The sequence below is a fragment of the Hydra viridissima genome, unplaced genomic scaffold, assembly GCF_058129835.1.
Source record: "Hydra viridissima isolate aposymbiotic clone 2 unplaced genomic scaffold, HvirCarnegie_v1 scaffold_5, whole genome shotgun sequence".
NCBI lineage: Eukaryota > Metazoa > Cnidaria > Hydrozoa > Anthoathecata > Hydridae > Hydra > Hydra viridissima.
In genome coordinates, this window is record NW_028324304.1 from 10,162,494 (window position 1) to 10,177,557 (window position 15,064).

The 15,064-nt window shown below is 30.2% G+C and overlaps 1 protein-coding gene across 2 annotated transcripts in view; it reads left to right on the top strand.

Moving 5' to 3' along the window:
• The first annotated feature begins 290 nt into the window (after positions 1-290).
• LOC149888564 (uncharacterized) overlaps positions 291-15,064 on the top strand; it is a 29,947-nt gene continuing 15,173 nt past the window's right edge. The window contains exons 1-8 of one of the 2 annotated variants that reach the window (XM_090087856.1): positions 291-397; positions 668-738; positions 879-920; positions 1,045-1,089; positions 1,208-1,252; positions 1,366-1,410; positions 1,585-1,614; positions 1,707-1,862. In XM_090087856.1, the coding sequence (XP_089943982.1) occupies positions 390-397; positions 668-738; positions 879-920; positions 1,045-1,089; positions 1,208-1,252; positions 1,366-1,410; positions 1,585-1,614; positions 1,707-1,720 (300 nt within the window). In that variant the 5' untranslated portion in view covers positions 291-389 and the 3' untranslated portion in view covers positions 1,721-1,862. Of the gene's footprint in view, positions 398-667; positions 739-878; positions 921-1,044; positions 1,090-1,207; positions 1,253-1,365; positions 1,411-1,584; positions 1,615-1,706; positions 1,863-15,064 lie in introns of those variants that run through there. The other variant, XM_090087853.1, reaches the window with a different exon arrangement.

Sequence of the window (15,064 nt, forward strand, 5' to 3'; positions counted from 1 at the left end):
AGTGTACAAGAATTTTACACTTCTAGGCTTTTACCTGTGCTTTCCAACATAGTAAAATTATAATTTTTGCCCATTTATGGGTTTATAATAAGTGCTAACGAAGATAAACTAATAAACTTTAGATCATTGTTATGGTGATTGACAAAATAAATAAATATTTGTTACATAATTAAATCCACTGACTAATGATATTATTTTCTTTCCAGTTTTGCAAAAATTCCGGTTTCATTTAAATTAAATCCAGTAATTGTCTTTAGATTACTACGTCATTTGCTGCTCAGGATATATAAAAGAAAAGTACTGCGATTGCAGTACAGTTAATGTATTTAATGTAGTCGCAATACTAATAATAGAAGATAGAAGCCAAGGTTAAAAATATCAATCTAAAAATGGTGAGGTAAGATGACTTCTTATCAAATAAACTTAATCATATTTCATATTTTATTGTGTTTAATATTCACTATCTATTTAAAAAATTAAATTTATTATTTCGTAAGAAATAAATTTAGTTCCGACTAATCAACAAACTTAGTAAAGATACACTCACAAAAATATAAAGCTGAGTACGATTTTCTCGATTTTAGCGCAAAGTTGATGGCTAGTCAACAGCCTTAGTTATGATTTATTCTTAAAATGATAAAGCTGATTACACTCTTCTCGTTTTTAGCGCAAAATTGATGGGATGTTTTTTTTTGCTGTTGATCATTGTTGTTGAGTCGAGAAATAACTCTCCTCACGGTAAAAGCTTGTTGTTTCTTTGAACAATGTTGAAAACTGTGTCATCGCTTTTTACGCATAATTTTATTGGTAGCTAAATGCAAAATACTTTTAACATACTTGCATAAATGTGTATATTTGTATATCTAAATGCTTTTTAGAAGATGATAAAAGAGGTCACAACTTGTCATCAACAAAGCCGGGTAACTAAGCTGTTTTACGTTAAAAAAAGATCTGTTAAACATACACATTTAATGCAATATTTAATCATTACTTTCACAAAAAGCAATAGTTCTAATGAAATGAAAGATTTATTACTAATTTCAGCCTCTGTAAAAACGCGAACTGAATCGTTAAAACCAAGTCGATCAGGTAATTATATCCGAAGAAATATTTTTCTTTTTCTAACTTTACGAAGCTTCAATCGCCGTATTCACACATAAAATAATTGTTAAAAAGGATATGATTAAAATAAAGTTTGTTATTTTAGTATCTCACGAGAAAAGATCCGAAGCAATTAAGCCGTCAAGAGCAGGTAAAATATGAATTGAACAATAAACTTCTGCTTCGACCTTTAAACTTAACAATTTTGAGTGAACATCAATATTTAAATGTATTACAACTAAGACAAGCTTATTTTGATTTCAGTATCTGAAGGGAGAAGATCAAAGTCTATAAGACCGTCCAAATCAGGTAAAATAATTACTGTTTTAGAAATAGTTGTTGTTCTGTATTAAAATAGTTTGCAAATGCTTAACATTTATTTATTTATTTATTTATTTTTTGTGCTTTTTACAAAAAAATGACACGAGTTTCAGAATTCGTTGTTGAAGTATTTTTCAAAAGTTCTCAAATTTGTTTTTATAGTACCACACTCATCTCGTGTACATTTTGAAGGTAAAGTTGTTGTATTGAGAAAACTTTTCTTGTTGAGCTTAAATGTTTTCGATATTCTAGTTTCATTTACCACTTTTCTTTCTGCGCTGTAGGTCATCAAGGGTAAAACCGTGGACTTTGGCAAGTGACAGTTGGCTTTCAACGCACAGTGACTCAAGATGATTAAAAAACGGAAAAAACTCAATGAAACTTGAAAATATTTGTAAATAAACGTATTTTATAAGAAAATAATAGCTTTTTCGATCAAAGAGTTCGAGTTTGTAAACAAAAATTTTTTTTACGCGCACTTTTGACATGTACAATGCGTGCTTACTCATTCACGCGCATGTATGCTTTTGCTGCGCACGTAAGGTTTAGCTGCACGCGTAAAAAAAATTTTAATTAAAATTTTAGGACTTTCAAACCAATACACAACATCTTGGTACATCACTCGATTTTATAGTTACATAACAATGGTTGTTAAAGGATGTTGATATGTAATAAAATTTTTTTCAGATTTTTTTATTTATTTTATTATTTATCTTAAAATCATTTTAATAACTGCTAATGGTCATCTGCTAATGGTTTTCCTAGATAATTCTTATGTTTTCTAAAATTTGTTATTCATTTATTCAAACTTACCTGTAAATCCTCAGGACATACCACAATTTGCAAAATTAGTTGATGTAATATGGATGTGCTATGCTATAGCAGTTTGTGTACAGTAGGAGGCATAAGATAGCAGCCATACAAACTCACTATAAGTTTAGCTGTTTTAGCGGCAGTTTAAATCTAATTCATCTTTATTAATAGGATATCCACAAGATATGGCTTTGAGATTGTTATGCGATCTTATGATCACAACCAACATAATTTCTGAAAAAACTTCATGATTTTTAGATACTTCTTGCAGAACTACCATCATTTATTTCAGCAGCTATTTTTTAATTGTTCTACCGTCTATATAAACACAGCTTTAGAAATCCTAATGGTAGCAGATCAGAGAAATAAAAATATGCTTTTAGGAAAGTATTTAATTTTTTCCTCTAGTTTCTGATCATTTAATATTGTTTAACGTTAAGGTCAAATTCACTTCTAATACAAGAGCTTCACACTCATATTTAGATGAAAGGTTTTCTCCAAAGATCTTTTTCACAGATTACCGCAGAACCGTTCTGGTAATCGGCTTTGGGAACCGATAGGATCAATAACTTTCGGATACCGATTATTTAAATTACCCGAAAGATTGAGTCGGGTTAGGTATGAAAAATTTCGACTAACTGATTTTATTGGCGTTATCGGTTAATAACCGCTCCGGTAATTGGAGTCCGATAAAAATATTTTTAGCTTTTATTGGTGTCCGATACCCGTTCAAGTCGGGACTCGTTCGGTTCCTATCGGAACCCGGACATTCACTAAATCATAGTACTGATACCTAGATTAGATTTTATAGTATAATTACTGAAGTTTTTATGTTACAAGGATTTAGAGGTCCTAAGTATCATGAGGTCTATGGTAAATGGCCCCAGTGGCCCACCTGTGATATGGCCTTTTTATACCTATTCAAATAATTGAAAAATACAACTTTTTTTTATTATAATGTGTAAAAAAGAGAGTTATTCTATTTATTAACTCTTAAAGTTTATTGACTATAAAAGGGTTCTCAATAAGATTCAATTTATTTACTAACGGTTAGAGGTTTCGCAATTTCAGAGCTTTCATTATCTTTAAAGGTATATTTGTGTTATTTTAACAACAATTTTGACAGTTAGTGTACATTAAAAAAAGATCAAAACTTTGCCTGATTTTATTTAAAAAGAAAACTTGTCTAAAATAAGTTGAGTCATTCTGCTTACAATATAGGTTCATCACTACGTGAGTATTTTCAATTTCCCATTTAATAAGATGTTGTTTGCTATTAAATCAGATTTTCAAAATCTTTTTCTGCTTTCCCTTTAGCTTGATGAAGCTGCTCCAAATCGGCTTTTAAGGAAAAATTTAAAGCAGCTTTGCTGACAGGCAATATGAACAATGGTTGTTTAGGTTTTACATTTATTAGTTTCGTTTAACCACAAGTATTTTTATATGATATTAGTTTTAGGTATGAAGAGAATGACCACTATGAAGGATATAATAATAGTTTAACTCAATAATAATTTTTTTGCTCTCAACTTTTTAATGATGATATTTATGTGGATTTAGGGCATGTTTTTTAATGCGTAGGGGAAGTGGGGCACAGTGGATCGGATTTCTTTATCTTTTAAATTTTGTAAAAACTAAAATCTGTATTTTATCTTTTTACAAGCGAAAGGATTGAGATATATGTCCTTCATGATAAGAATCACTAAAACCCAAATAATTATTACCTAACGCTTCCCAGAGAGGTTTAAAGTAAGTTGTATTAAGTTATTCACTTTACCCCAGTACTGGGGCACAGTGAATAACTTAATACATTTTTACAATCGCGTCATTTTCACACAATTAATGCAATAACAATTACATACATTAACACCTACACTCATTAGCACCTATAAATATTAACACCTACACTCATTAGCACCTACAAACATTAACACTTTCGCACACGCTAATTACATCTTGAAGACTTTATTCACGACAATATAAAATGATGAAATTATCATGATGAACAAAATCCTAATCTTTGAGAAAATGCCTTTCATTCACTGCACCCCTCGATTCACCTTCCCCTATACACTAAAAATTATATATGAGATAGCTAAAGTTATGGCTTTTTCACCTTTATTAAAACTTAGTGATAAATGGGGCATAAACGAATATAGGTTTTATTTTAAATGCTTCAAAACTTAAGTTTATGAAAGGCTGCCAATGATTCATCGAAAAAGTGTTGTAAGTTCTGAATATTCTATTTAATAGAAGCAATATTAATTGATTTATAATTGTATATTTCTTAGAAAACAGTTATTGTTCTGCATTTGAAGACAGAGGTTACTATTCGCAGGGTACTCGAGGTGTAAGAATTCGATAAGCAGGCAAGTACAGGAAGTATTACCCATTAAATGCTCGTACAACTATATATATATTATAAAAGTACATGTATAAAAAAGCTGCTACTCGTAAAGCCAGTTCCTTTATCCAATACCTTTAGGATGCCCGTATATGCCCGTTAAAAGACTACATTACATATTGAGATATTTCAGACGTTATTTAAATAGGTACATTTATTTAGACACACAGAGTGACTTGTGTATCACAGACACTAGGTCAAAAATACAGTTTATTTAAATACAATTTATCAGAATTTTCGTAATTATGAAGAACACTCATATACACACTACTCTGTGTATGATGAGGTTCCAGAGATTGATGAGCTAGAACTTCCACTTCCAGCCACTTAAGGTGCATTGCCACTCTTTTAGTAATCAATCAGTTTCCTTTTCTTGGTCTTTGGTTGGGGATCTGGAGTACCAAACAGCATCTCAGTGTCCTCAACTTGGATTGTTGCATCTGCCTTATTATTCTTGAGAAGCCTCTTTTTAACATTTGGAGCAAGCTTTCTTATGTTGGGCTTAACAAATATGAGCATCTGAGCATTTTCAGGTGTCAGGTTGGACCTAGTATCAGTGATGATGTTCCCTGCCTTTGAGAATGCTCTTTCAAAAGGGGCTGATGTTGCAGGAATGGAGAGGACAGATCTTGCTAGTTAACTGAGGAGTGAGAAATCATCCTTGTGAGCGAGTTTTGAAGAACATTTTATTGTAAAACAGTTGTCCAATTAATGAATAACTTTGATGAAGCCATTTTCTTCAATAATAAGAAAATGGCTGATTAGTGTCCACTATAAACTCCATGATTATTATGTCTAACTCCTATTCTTTGATGCTTTGTAGAGGAAATTTAACAACGGTTTTAAGTTGAGGCTAGGCCTGAGTTCCCTTTGAGTCGAGTAATACTTAAGGATGTTTGGAGCTTGTTTTACATTTTCCCTCCTCACGTTTCTTATTGAAATTTACTTTTACTGAACATGAAAAGTACAATTACATATTTGTATTTTATCGAATGAAAACGATGAAATTCAGCACACAATAATTGTTAACTACTCAAAGACAAATTAATAAATTTTTCTAATTTTTTTGCAGAAGAAAATTAACTAAATCATTTATTCATTTCAATCATTTTTTACATTTTTGATTAAAAGCTTAGATAGAAAGCGAATATTTTTGCGAGTACTTGACATCATCTCTTGGACATCATTGACATCATCTTAATTAGGTACCAATTCAACGCCATTTTGTTCATACCATTCTAGAGACTTCTTAGAATAGTGGCTTTAAGCCAAATCAGGTCAAAATGTTATCGGCAAATAGTGCTTTTAATGAATCGCGTTTTTTAAAGCATTCCTCTATACACAATTTGAGCTCAAAATCTTACGAGTAATTTATGATGAATTTCTTAAACCAAAGAAGCAGATTACTTGCCATACAAAATGCTTGAGAGCAGAAATTTCAGTTTGAATTGAACTTGTTGGCGACATATCTACTTTTCTACTGATAAAAATATTAATGGCCTAGCAATTAAGAAAAGTTCTTTTTGCAACAAATTTCATCGTCTTGAATTATGCTCAAGTTTTTTCGACTTAAAAGTTGATAAAGTTCTTTTGAACTAAAATTTGTTTTAATTTCTCCATCGATGGATCGCTATGGAGTTTTCTTTTTATAATATGCTTTATATTCGTTAGATTTAAGTACTTCTCCCATCAAAGTTTGAGTTCATTTAAATTTTCTTGCTTGATCTCTCTGGGACTTACATGGATTTGCCTTTATGGAGCAAATGATTTTTTTATGGAGCAAATGATTGATTTTGCTTCACATTTATCTTTAAACTCTTTATTTTTTCCACTTTCTGCTTTTCTTTCAAAAGATCGAGTCTCTTTATATCGCTGCTAAATAAATCCAACTGAAGATTGAGCAACACCTTGCAAAAAAATAGTAATTTATGAGTAACTAACGACTAAAGGGTGCTTATTTTCATCATGTTCAATCGATATACTGAAAACTTCAAAAGAAAGTTTTTCAGATTTTCAGCAGTTTCTTTTCTTGAAGATTACTAATGCTTTATATAAAAAAATCATGGCAACGTTTCATTAATATTTTTCCATGTTTAGGCCACATTTTAATGATATTTAATATATATACTTTTAAAAAATTTTCTGCTAATAAACGTGCAAATATAGCCAGTGTTTTTTAACCTTTTTTTTTACGCTGAAACAAGGTGTTGTAATTCAAACGATTACTTTTTTTATTTTACTGGATTTGTAAAAGTAATGACGCTATTAAATCATCGTACGTTGTTAAAATTACCTCCGCGTTTATGCGAACTTCATCGTACTTCACGAGAGAAATCAAAATATTTTCTTAGACTAAATAACTCTTTCAAGAATTCCGTAGTGTTGCAAAGGCGTAAGCATTATAGATTTAACATAAGGATGGAAACTAATTACAATATTAATGAAAATATTTAGCCATGGCGCACCACACGAAAACCATTTTTAAAAACTTGTTTAACATTCTGCAAAAAATGTCCAAGAGCAAAAAGTTAACTATGTGAATTTAGCAAAAATTTGCGAATTTAGTAAAAGGTTTAATCAGACACGTTTTCTTCGTTTTTTTATTTGTGTTAATTTTAGTAGTAATTAAGTGCGTCATCATTAAAGCACTTTTTTGAAAGAGTTTTTAATTCGGCGGAGTTTGTGGTATTTGCGCTGTGCGACGTGTACGGCATGTGACATTTTTTGTAAATTCTAAAACTGACGAATTCAAATACAAGTTATGCTAAATATAGTTTCTATCAAGTTTACGATATACAATAAAAAAAATCCGTATTAAGCTTGCTTCTAATCCAAACCTCAACTGCAGGTGCCAAGCTTATACAAAACATTTATGTTTTGCACCTGAAGTTGAGGTTTAGCTTTCTTTTTTTACATACTTTGTGTGGAGCTCCTTGATTTTTAACTTTTATTTCATGGTTGATTCGATAGAGGGCGTAAAGTAAAGGGCATTTCTATAACTTGGATAAAGTTTTATTTATGGAAATAAATTCTTTTTATAATGAATATGACAAAAAAATTACCAACTATTAAGTTCTTTCCTATTCGCATGTAAAAACCAGGCGTTTCATGAGATAAAAACAGTTCACTAAACTCCTATCTTTGTCAGCGTTCTTAAATCGTTCTAATATCGGGCATTTTTATAGAAGCTTATTTATTAAACTCTGTTTAAATATTTTTATTGCGCTTCAGGAATTATTAAAAGCTTTTTTTCTTCCAACACATCGTTATAAAATACACGATGCATTTACAGGGGTGAAAACATTAACAGGGATGATTTTTTTTGAAAATATAATAAATAAAAATATAGCAATAAAAATTGGTTCATCATCAAGCTTACTTATTACTTAAAAAGACTTCCATGATAACAATAATATGGATATTCAAAAAAAAAAAAAAAAAAAAAAGAAGATAATCACAGTCAAATTTGTCATGTTTTGTAGAAAAGACATTTAATACTTCTTTGCTCTAGCTTTATGAATTAATCTGATTTTACTTCTAAAATCACATTTTCTTTGTTAATATGCTAGTTGTAGATAATTCCGAAATGTTTTTTAGCGAAACTAACATCAGTAAGTCGCTTTCTAATTATTCACTGAGGGTTTGAACTGGGTTTTCTAAGTAAGTTCAAGTTGAAGTTTGAACACTAGAATAGTGCTGTAAGTTTTAATATTACATTGGTTTTCAAGTTTGTCAAAGAATACTTAGCAGCATCACGGTAATCATCTTTTTCTCAATTGCTTCTTAATGATCATTATTAGGCAATATTAAAATCTGTGTACAACTTTCTTAAATTTCTTCTTGAATTCGTTCTGCAACAAACTCAAACTCTTTTTTTCTTTATTCAAATGTGAAAAAATTGTTTTTCTTTGGCTTTTTTCACTGTCCACAAAGCACATATACTAAAATGTAAATAACCTTGATAAAGTATCATCTATTAACACTTGAACAAAAAAAACTCAGCTTACTTCGAAGAATTTTACTTTTCTAGAATTGTTTTTCAATGTTAATATTTATTAAATTTTGTTGTGAATGATGTTTTCCTTGATTGAACAAATTTTTCCTAAGTTGTTTAGAGGCTTATTCTATCTTACTTCCCTTGATGCTTTGGATTTCATTGAAGCATCCTGTTGCTATAATGACCACCAAACAATATTAAAGTTTTTTTTAAAGCACATCATAACCTTAGCAAAATGCCTCCATTCCTCCGGAAAGTTCGTAAATATTGCGCTATTAGCTAAACCTTTGTACAAAATCTAGTAGGTCAGCAGCATACCATAAGTGAGCTTCACAAAAAAGTAAGTTGTATAGATTAAAAAAGGTTAAATAAATAGGCAGAATCTGTGTTCAAAAACGGAAAAACTCAGAAAAAAAAAATCATAAAAGAATATGTCAATAAATTTCGATTTGTATCGTTCCTTATAATATAGTTTTTATTTACTTTAGAGCAGCAAGTTTTATATTTGATTCAATATTTTTTGTAAACCTTTGTTGAATCTATTGAACTGACGCATGATTTGAAATAATTCTAATTTAAGCCATTTTTAGCAAGTGTCATCATGGTACTAAAATAAATCTTCTCTCTGAGCTAATCTTTAGAGTACTCCTATATTATTCTCCGTTTCAGAACTATTTCTTAACACCATAAAATTCACACTAAAAAGTTTCATAAAGTTTCAAAGTGAACGCATCGTGATTTTTAAAAGCACTTTGCGCGTTCATTTGTTTTGAAAATCTTTGCAAGTCTTATCTCTTACTTCTTTATGGTGATTCAGAAGAGGCGAGTCTAAAACTGTAATCGCACGGTTAACTAACATTAAAGTTGACGTGGAGGATTTTAATTTTCCATTTAAAATGTTTTTTTACTAAGTTGACGTTTCTGACTGGGAAAAAGAGGCAAAAAAGTTAAAAACAAAAAAAATACGCAAATCTTTTTACATTTAGTTTGTGCTATTTTGTTTTAGTAGTTTTACATTTAAAGTTCATGAACAAAAGTAATATAACGAGCAGAAGAGAAAAAGCCTTCATAAACTTCGAGATTATCAATGTCCATGGTTGTCTTTACCTGCAATAAAAATGATTGTGTAAAAAAAAATTGTTTACTACAAATCCTATATTTCGCTTTTCATTTAATTGCAAAATATGTCAACAGACAAACTTTATGAAGATAAAAAGGTTTATAAACATGTAAAAGTAACTTTTACCACGATGCGACTCAGTTTTTATTCCCTCGTGTACTGAAAAGAAAATTGTTTGTTATATTCAAGTTTTTGTTTTAAAACTCGTTTTGTGATTCGTCGCTATCGCAAACTGAAGATTATTTTCAAACAGCAAGAAACACGCAGAAGAAAACTAAACAAGTATTTACCATATATCGATGGTCTTACGGATTCAGATCTGTCTCCTCTCAATACTAAATTAAAAGATACTTATTTCATTTATAACTGCTCGTTTTAAGTTACGTACTTAGCCTATACACGTCTAAGAGATCATATGAGGCATCAGCTTGAGTTTGTCCTTTAGAATCTCCTAGATGTGGCACACCCAGCAATTTTCCCGATGAAAATTCTGGTAAACCTGACAGAAGAATTGCTAGACATTCAAACTTATCACTAAGAGAGTCCTGCAGTAACTTTCCATCCCAGTGCATGGCACCAAATTGAGGTGGTTTTTCCTTTATTTTCTCCATTATGTTTTCTGCAATGTGCTGTCTGTTTGACATTCGCTTTCGACGCGTAGTTGAACGGGATACATCGAAGTCGTCTAGATTGCCACCCGCTGCTTTTATTATAGCTGAAACTATCATTGTAGTTTGATAGTCGGACAACTTTAACCGATCGGCTGCTGTCGTTAACTCGTCACATTCCATAATTTTTCTGGGAACTTGAAGTGTAACAAATTTTTGAAACTCTATTTTTTCAATAATGTGATCTGGCTCAAAATCCGGATCAATTTCCGTACAACCAACTTGTGCATCATCCTCGGACTCTTCAAAAAATTCATTTCCTTCTAGCTCTGCAGCTGCTCTTTTCTCTAATCTTTCTGTTTCTTTTTCTTGTCGTTGTTGCTGCTGTTCAATTCTGGTCAGAAACTGTAAAGCCTTTGCTTCAAAAATTTTATCCTGGCCATTCATACTAGAATTTCTTTCATGTTTCTGATCAAGATAAAACGCAATGTCATCATCTTTGTGTTTCTGAGATAGAAGTCTAGATTTTCTTATGTCATCAATTGCATCTGGAGCACCAATGTCGAAAAGCATATCAAGCTCTGAGATGATGTTTTCTCGTTTGTTACCAGGGTCGGTGGCACGACTTCTATTTTTTTTTAAACTGGTCCATTCATTCCATAATCCAAGAACATCAAACATACAGTTTTGTCTTACTTTGGTTTTGATGCGAGCCATGTGCCAAAAATCTGCAACACTGTCTGCAACGATGTAAGAAATTTCTTCATTCTTAACACTGTTACCAACGCTATCAGGATCATGTCTCAGATATAAAACATACTTCATCACCTGTCTGCGTGTAGGTAACTTTGCTCCTGTAATTGATGAACATGGCTGACCAATCAACCAAAAATTTGTACTAGTTCTAGTGGTAGGTTTTGAAGATGACGGAGTTGCGGGAACACTCGAAGGTAATGGCGAAGACGGTATAATTGGGTTTGTCACTTTTAATTCTTTTCCACTCCTAGTCAACATTTTCTATTTTTTCTAAACAAAAATGCAAAATTGTATGTACCCAATCATAGCATGCAGGTAAAATAAATAACTATTATAACAAAAACATTATTTCCTATGTGTTTTAGAAAATGACATACAATTTGTTTGATTTGGGTCAAAATTGGGTCAAAATTGTGTAAAATTTAAAAAAAAATACTCACAATAACTTAAATAATCATCAACTTATCAATTGGCATCCATAACTTAATTAATCAATAACTTAAATTGATAAATTTCAACATTTTTCGACAGTTATACTAAAACTAACATAGCGCGTTTTTGTACATTTTCTGTTAAAATTTACTTAAAATGTTCAAGAGCTTTGAGCAACCCCTAGAAGACTTTAAATAAATTTGTAAAAAATGTTTTTCAATAAAGCATTGATTGTATAATGGGAAAAACTTCACTAGGCTATGTTCTGGGTTGTGTAATAATTTCTGGACAGCCCTATAGCGGAGTATAACAACCTGTGTTGGATAGTTGATATATATATATATATATATATATATATATATATATATATATATATATATATATATATATATATATATATATATATATATATATATATATATATATATATATATATATATATATATATATGGGCAATTCCACGTAAAAGAGGAAAAAAAAAAAAAAAATTTCACGGCGACATATAGTAACCGCATTAAATTCTTTTTCCAGCTATTTAAAAATACTTTTTAGAAAAAAATTTATAAAAAAAACCATTTTATCATACTATAACATACTTTTAAAGTTTTAAGGGTTATATGAGCATTTTTTAACGTTTACATATAGTCATGTTGTAAAGCGTTGAAAAAAGATTCAGTGCTGTTTTTTTAAATAACTATTACTTCTAAGTTTGACTAAAAGGCAAAATTAAACATTATGCATTATATTCTTTATAAAAACGAACTCCAACTAGGTCTATAAGAAGAGCATATTAATGAAAACAAGACGTTACGACCGTCACAAAAAAAAGTCGAAAAGTTTTTTCTATGCTTCGTATCATACTTTTTAAAACTGCAACCATGGTAAAAGTAAAGATACTTATACATACTTTATCATCGTTTCAAAAAAAAAACATTAAAGTGCTTTAGATCCCCATGTCAACATGTTACTAAGTACGTTACGAACATCACGATATGCTGGTTTTCCCATCACGGCTTCTTTAATTAAAAAAAAAAACTTTAAGCGCGAACGATTTAATTCATTTCAAACGATTTATATCATTTAAACCAAGTTATAATATAAATCAGTTTTGTTTATTGTTAAATTTGAAGTTTGTTTATTCATCTTATTACTAAACTTGTTAAAGTTTTTTTTGAAACTTTGAATAACTAATGAAACTATGATAGTAAACTATTGAAAGTTTCTTTGCCCGAAAACGGAGACATGGATACCTTAATCACCTATGGTTGATGGATTAAAGAAGATCATCGCTGTGTACTCAGTCAACATTAAAAAAAACATACAAGGTATTTTTAAACATTTCCGCGACAATTTACTAGAATTTACTGAGTATCATCTCACTAAAAAGCACCAGTCTGAGCAATATTGCAGTCAAAAAGAAAATCTCTAGCCAGACCAAATTTTGATACACTTTGATTATTCACAAAATTATACATGCGGTTATCAGGATGCTGTTTAAGCTGCTTATTGGTCGCAATCAACTATTACCTTATTTACAGTTGTAATCTATTGTTACCAATCAGAGCCAAAATCAGTTGTAATAATATCCGACGATAATGATGAAACAAACTACTACAAAGTTAAGTGAAATATTTGACCTCTATTGCATTGATTATATAAAAAGTTATATTATGGAGTGATGGTCCATGCACTCAATTCAAAAATAGGTAGATGGCCAAATTCATACAACATTGCTCTGTGATATATCATTTTCAAAGTATAGAATGGAATTTTTTTGCTACCTCTCACGGTAAAGGAGTAGTTGATGGAGTAGGAGGGTCATTAAAGCGATTTGTTTGGAACAGCGTAAAATCTCGTGAAGTGGTCGTCTTAAGCGCTAAAGACTTTCTCTTAGCATCAAATGGGTGCAAAACGTATGTTAGATTTTATCAACACAGACGATATTAATCTAAGCTGGGCCTTAATAGCTGATAAAATAGAGGAAGTGAAAGTCGTTACAAATATTACCAAAATGCATTTCTGGCAAGTAAAAAATGGAAAGTTTTTGGTTTCAAAATTCTCTAATATTTTGTGATGGGGTTGCGGAACAATTTTAAAACTTATATATTAGTAAAAAAAATTTACTATTCTAAGATATTTTTTTCCTATATTGGATTCCCGGCTCCTTAAAACATTTGCGAGGCATATGAAAGTACATGCTCCTAGATATTGAGTTGTATTAAATAGAGTTAATAAAACAAAAAAAAACAGGGAGCATAAATAGCATTAAGCGTTTGTTGCCTACTCCAAATAAAACAATCCCAGTATTGAAGAAACATCATGGATAACCTTGATAATGTTATAAAGTTCATATTTTTTAACATAATTTAATTGGTTTTTATAATCATTTAGCTTTTACTATGTCATTCATTGCGTTATTTGTTGTTTTTCATTTTTGGCTTTTTCGTTACGACCGTCACAGTTACGACCGTCACGACAAAAAACTTAATAAAATTCTTGGAAAACTTCAAGCAAAATCTATGAAACTCACCATATAGTAAGTTCAATGTGTAGTTAAAGAACACAGCAAAGGATTTTTTCTTTCACTGAGTAGATGGCTGCATAAAGATTGACAAAGTTTATTTGTTTAGATTTGACAAAAAGTAAGCGTTACGACCGTCACGCTGCATTAAGTTGATTTATCAAATAAGTTGAACACTTGAATGATTTAACTTTTGCATACTAAATTATATAATAGTATTTAACATTTCTGGAAATTTTCATGTAAATACCATTCTTGGTTAATTTTTAATGGCTAAAAAAGCGTCAAATGTTACGACCGTCACTTGCGTGGAATTGCCCATATATATATATATATATATATATATATATATATATATATATATATGTATATATATATATATATATATATATATATATATATATATATATATATATATATATATATATATATATATATATATATATATATATATATAAGATAGATTTTTAAATCTTTTTCAACCTAAGTCTTTTAGGTTTTAACTATTTAGGGCTGTAATCAGTCCCGTTAAAAAAAAGAAAGATCCCCGAGTAACACACTCTGGTGGGTCTCTCAAACTGCCAAGCCAAGGGGGATTTTAGTTGCCACATTTCCTGCAGAAATGTTAACGAAATTTTTTTGGTTAGTGTTTCTGTGTGTCACTAAAAAAAGAAAAAAATTGATAAAAACTAATAAAAGCAAAGTTTTTTTTCTTTTTATTCAAAAATTTTTTTATTTACAAAAACTCAAATACTAAAAGTAAAATTTTATGAAAAGAAAACTTTCTCCAACTGATGGGAGAAACAGGGCCAAGAATCTGCTTTAAAGTAATCTCAAGATTTTTCTTGAGTTTAAAAAACAGACCAAAATGTCACTGGCTGGGAATATTTTTTATTTTTTGTTTAACTTATTTGCCAATCTTAATTTTTAGGGTAACTAAGTAGTTAAATAAACAAAAGTTATGAAGAAGTTTTTAGACTCAATGTCTCAA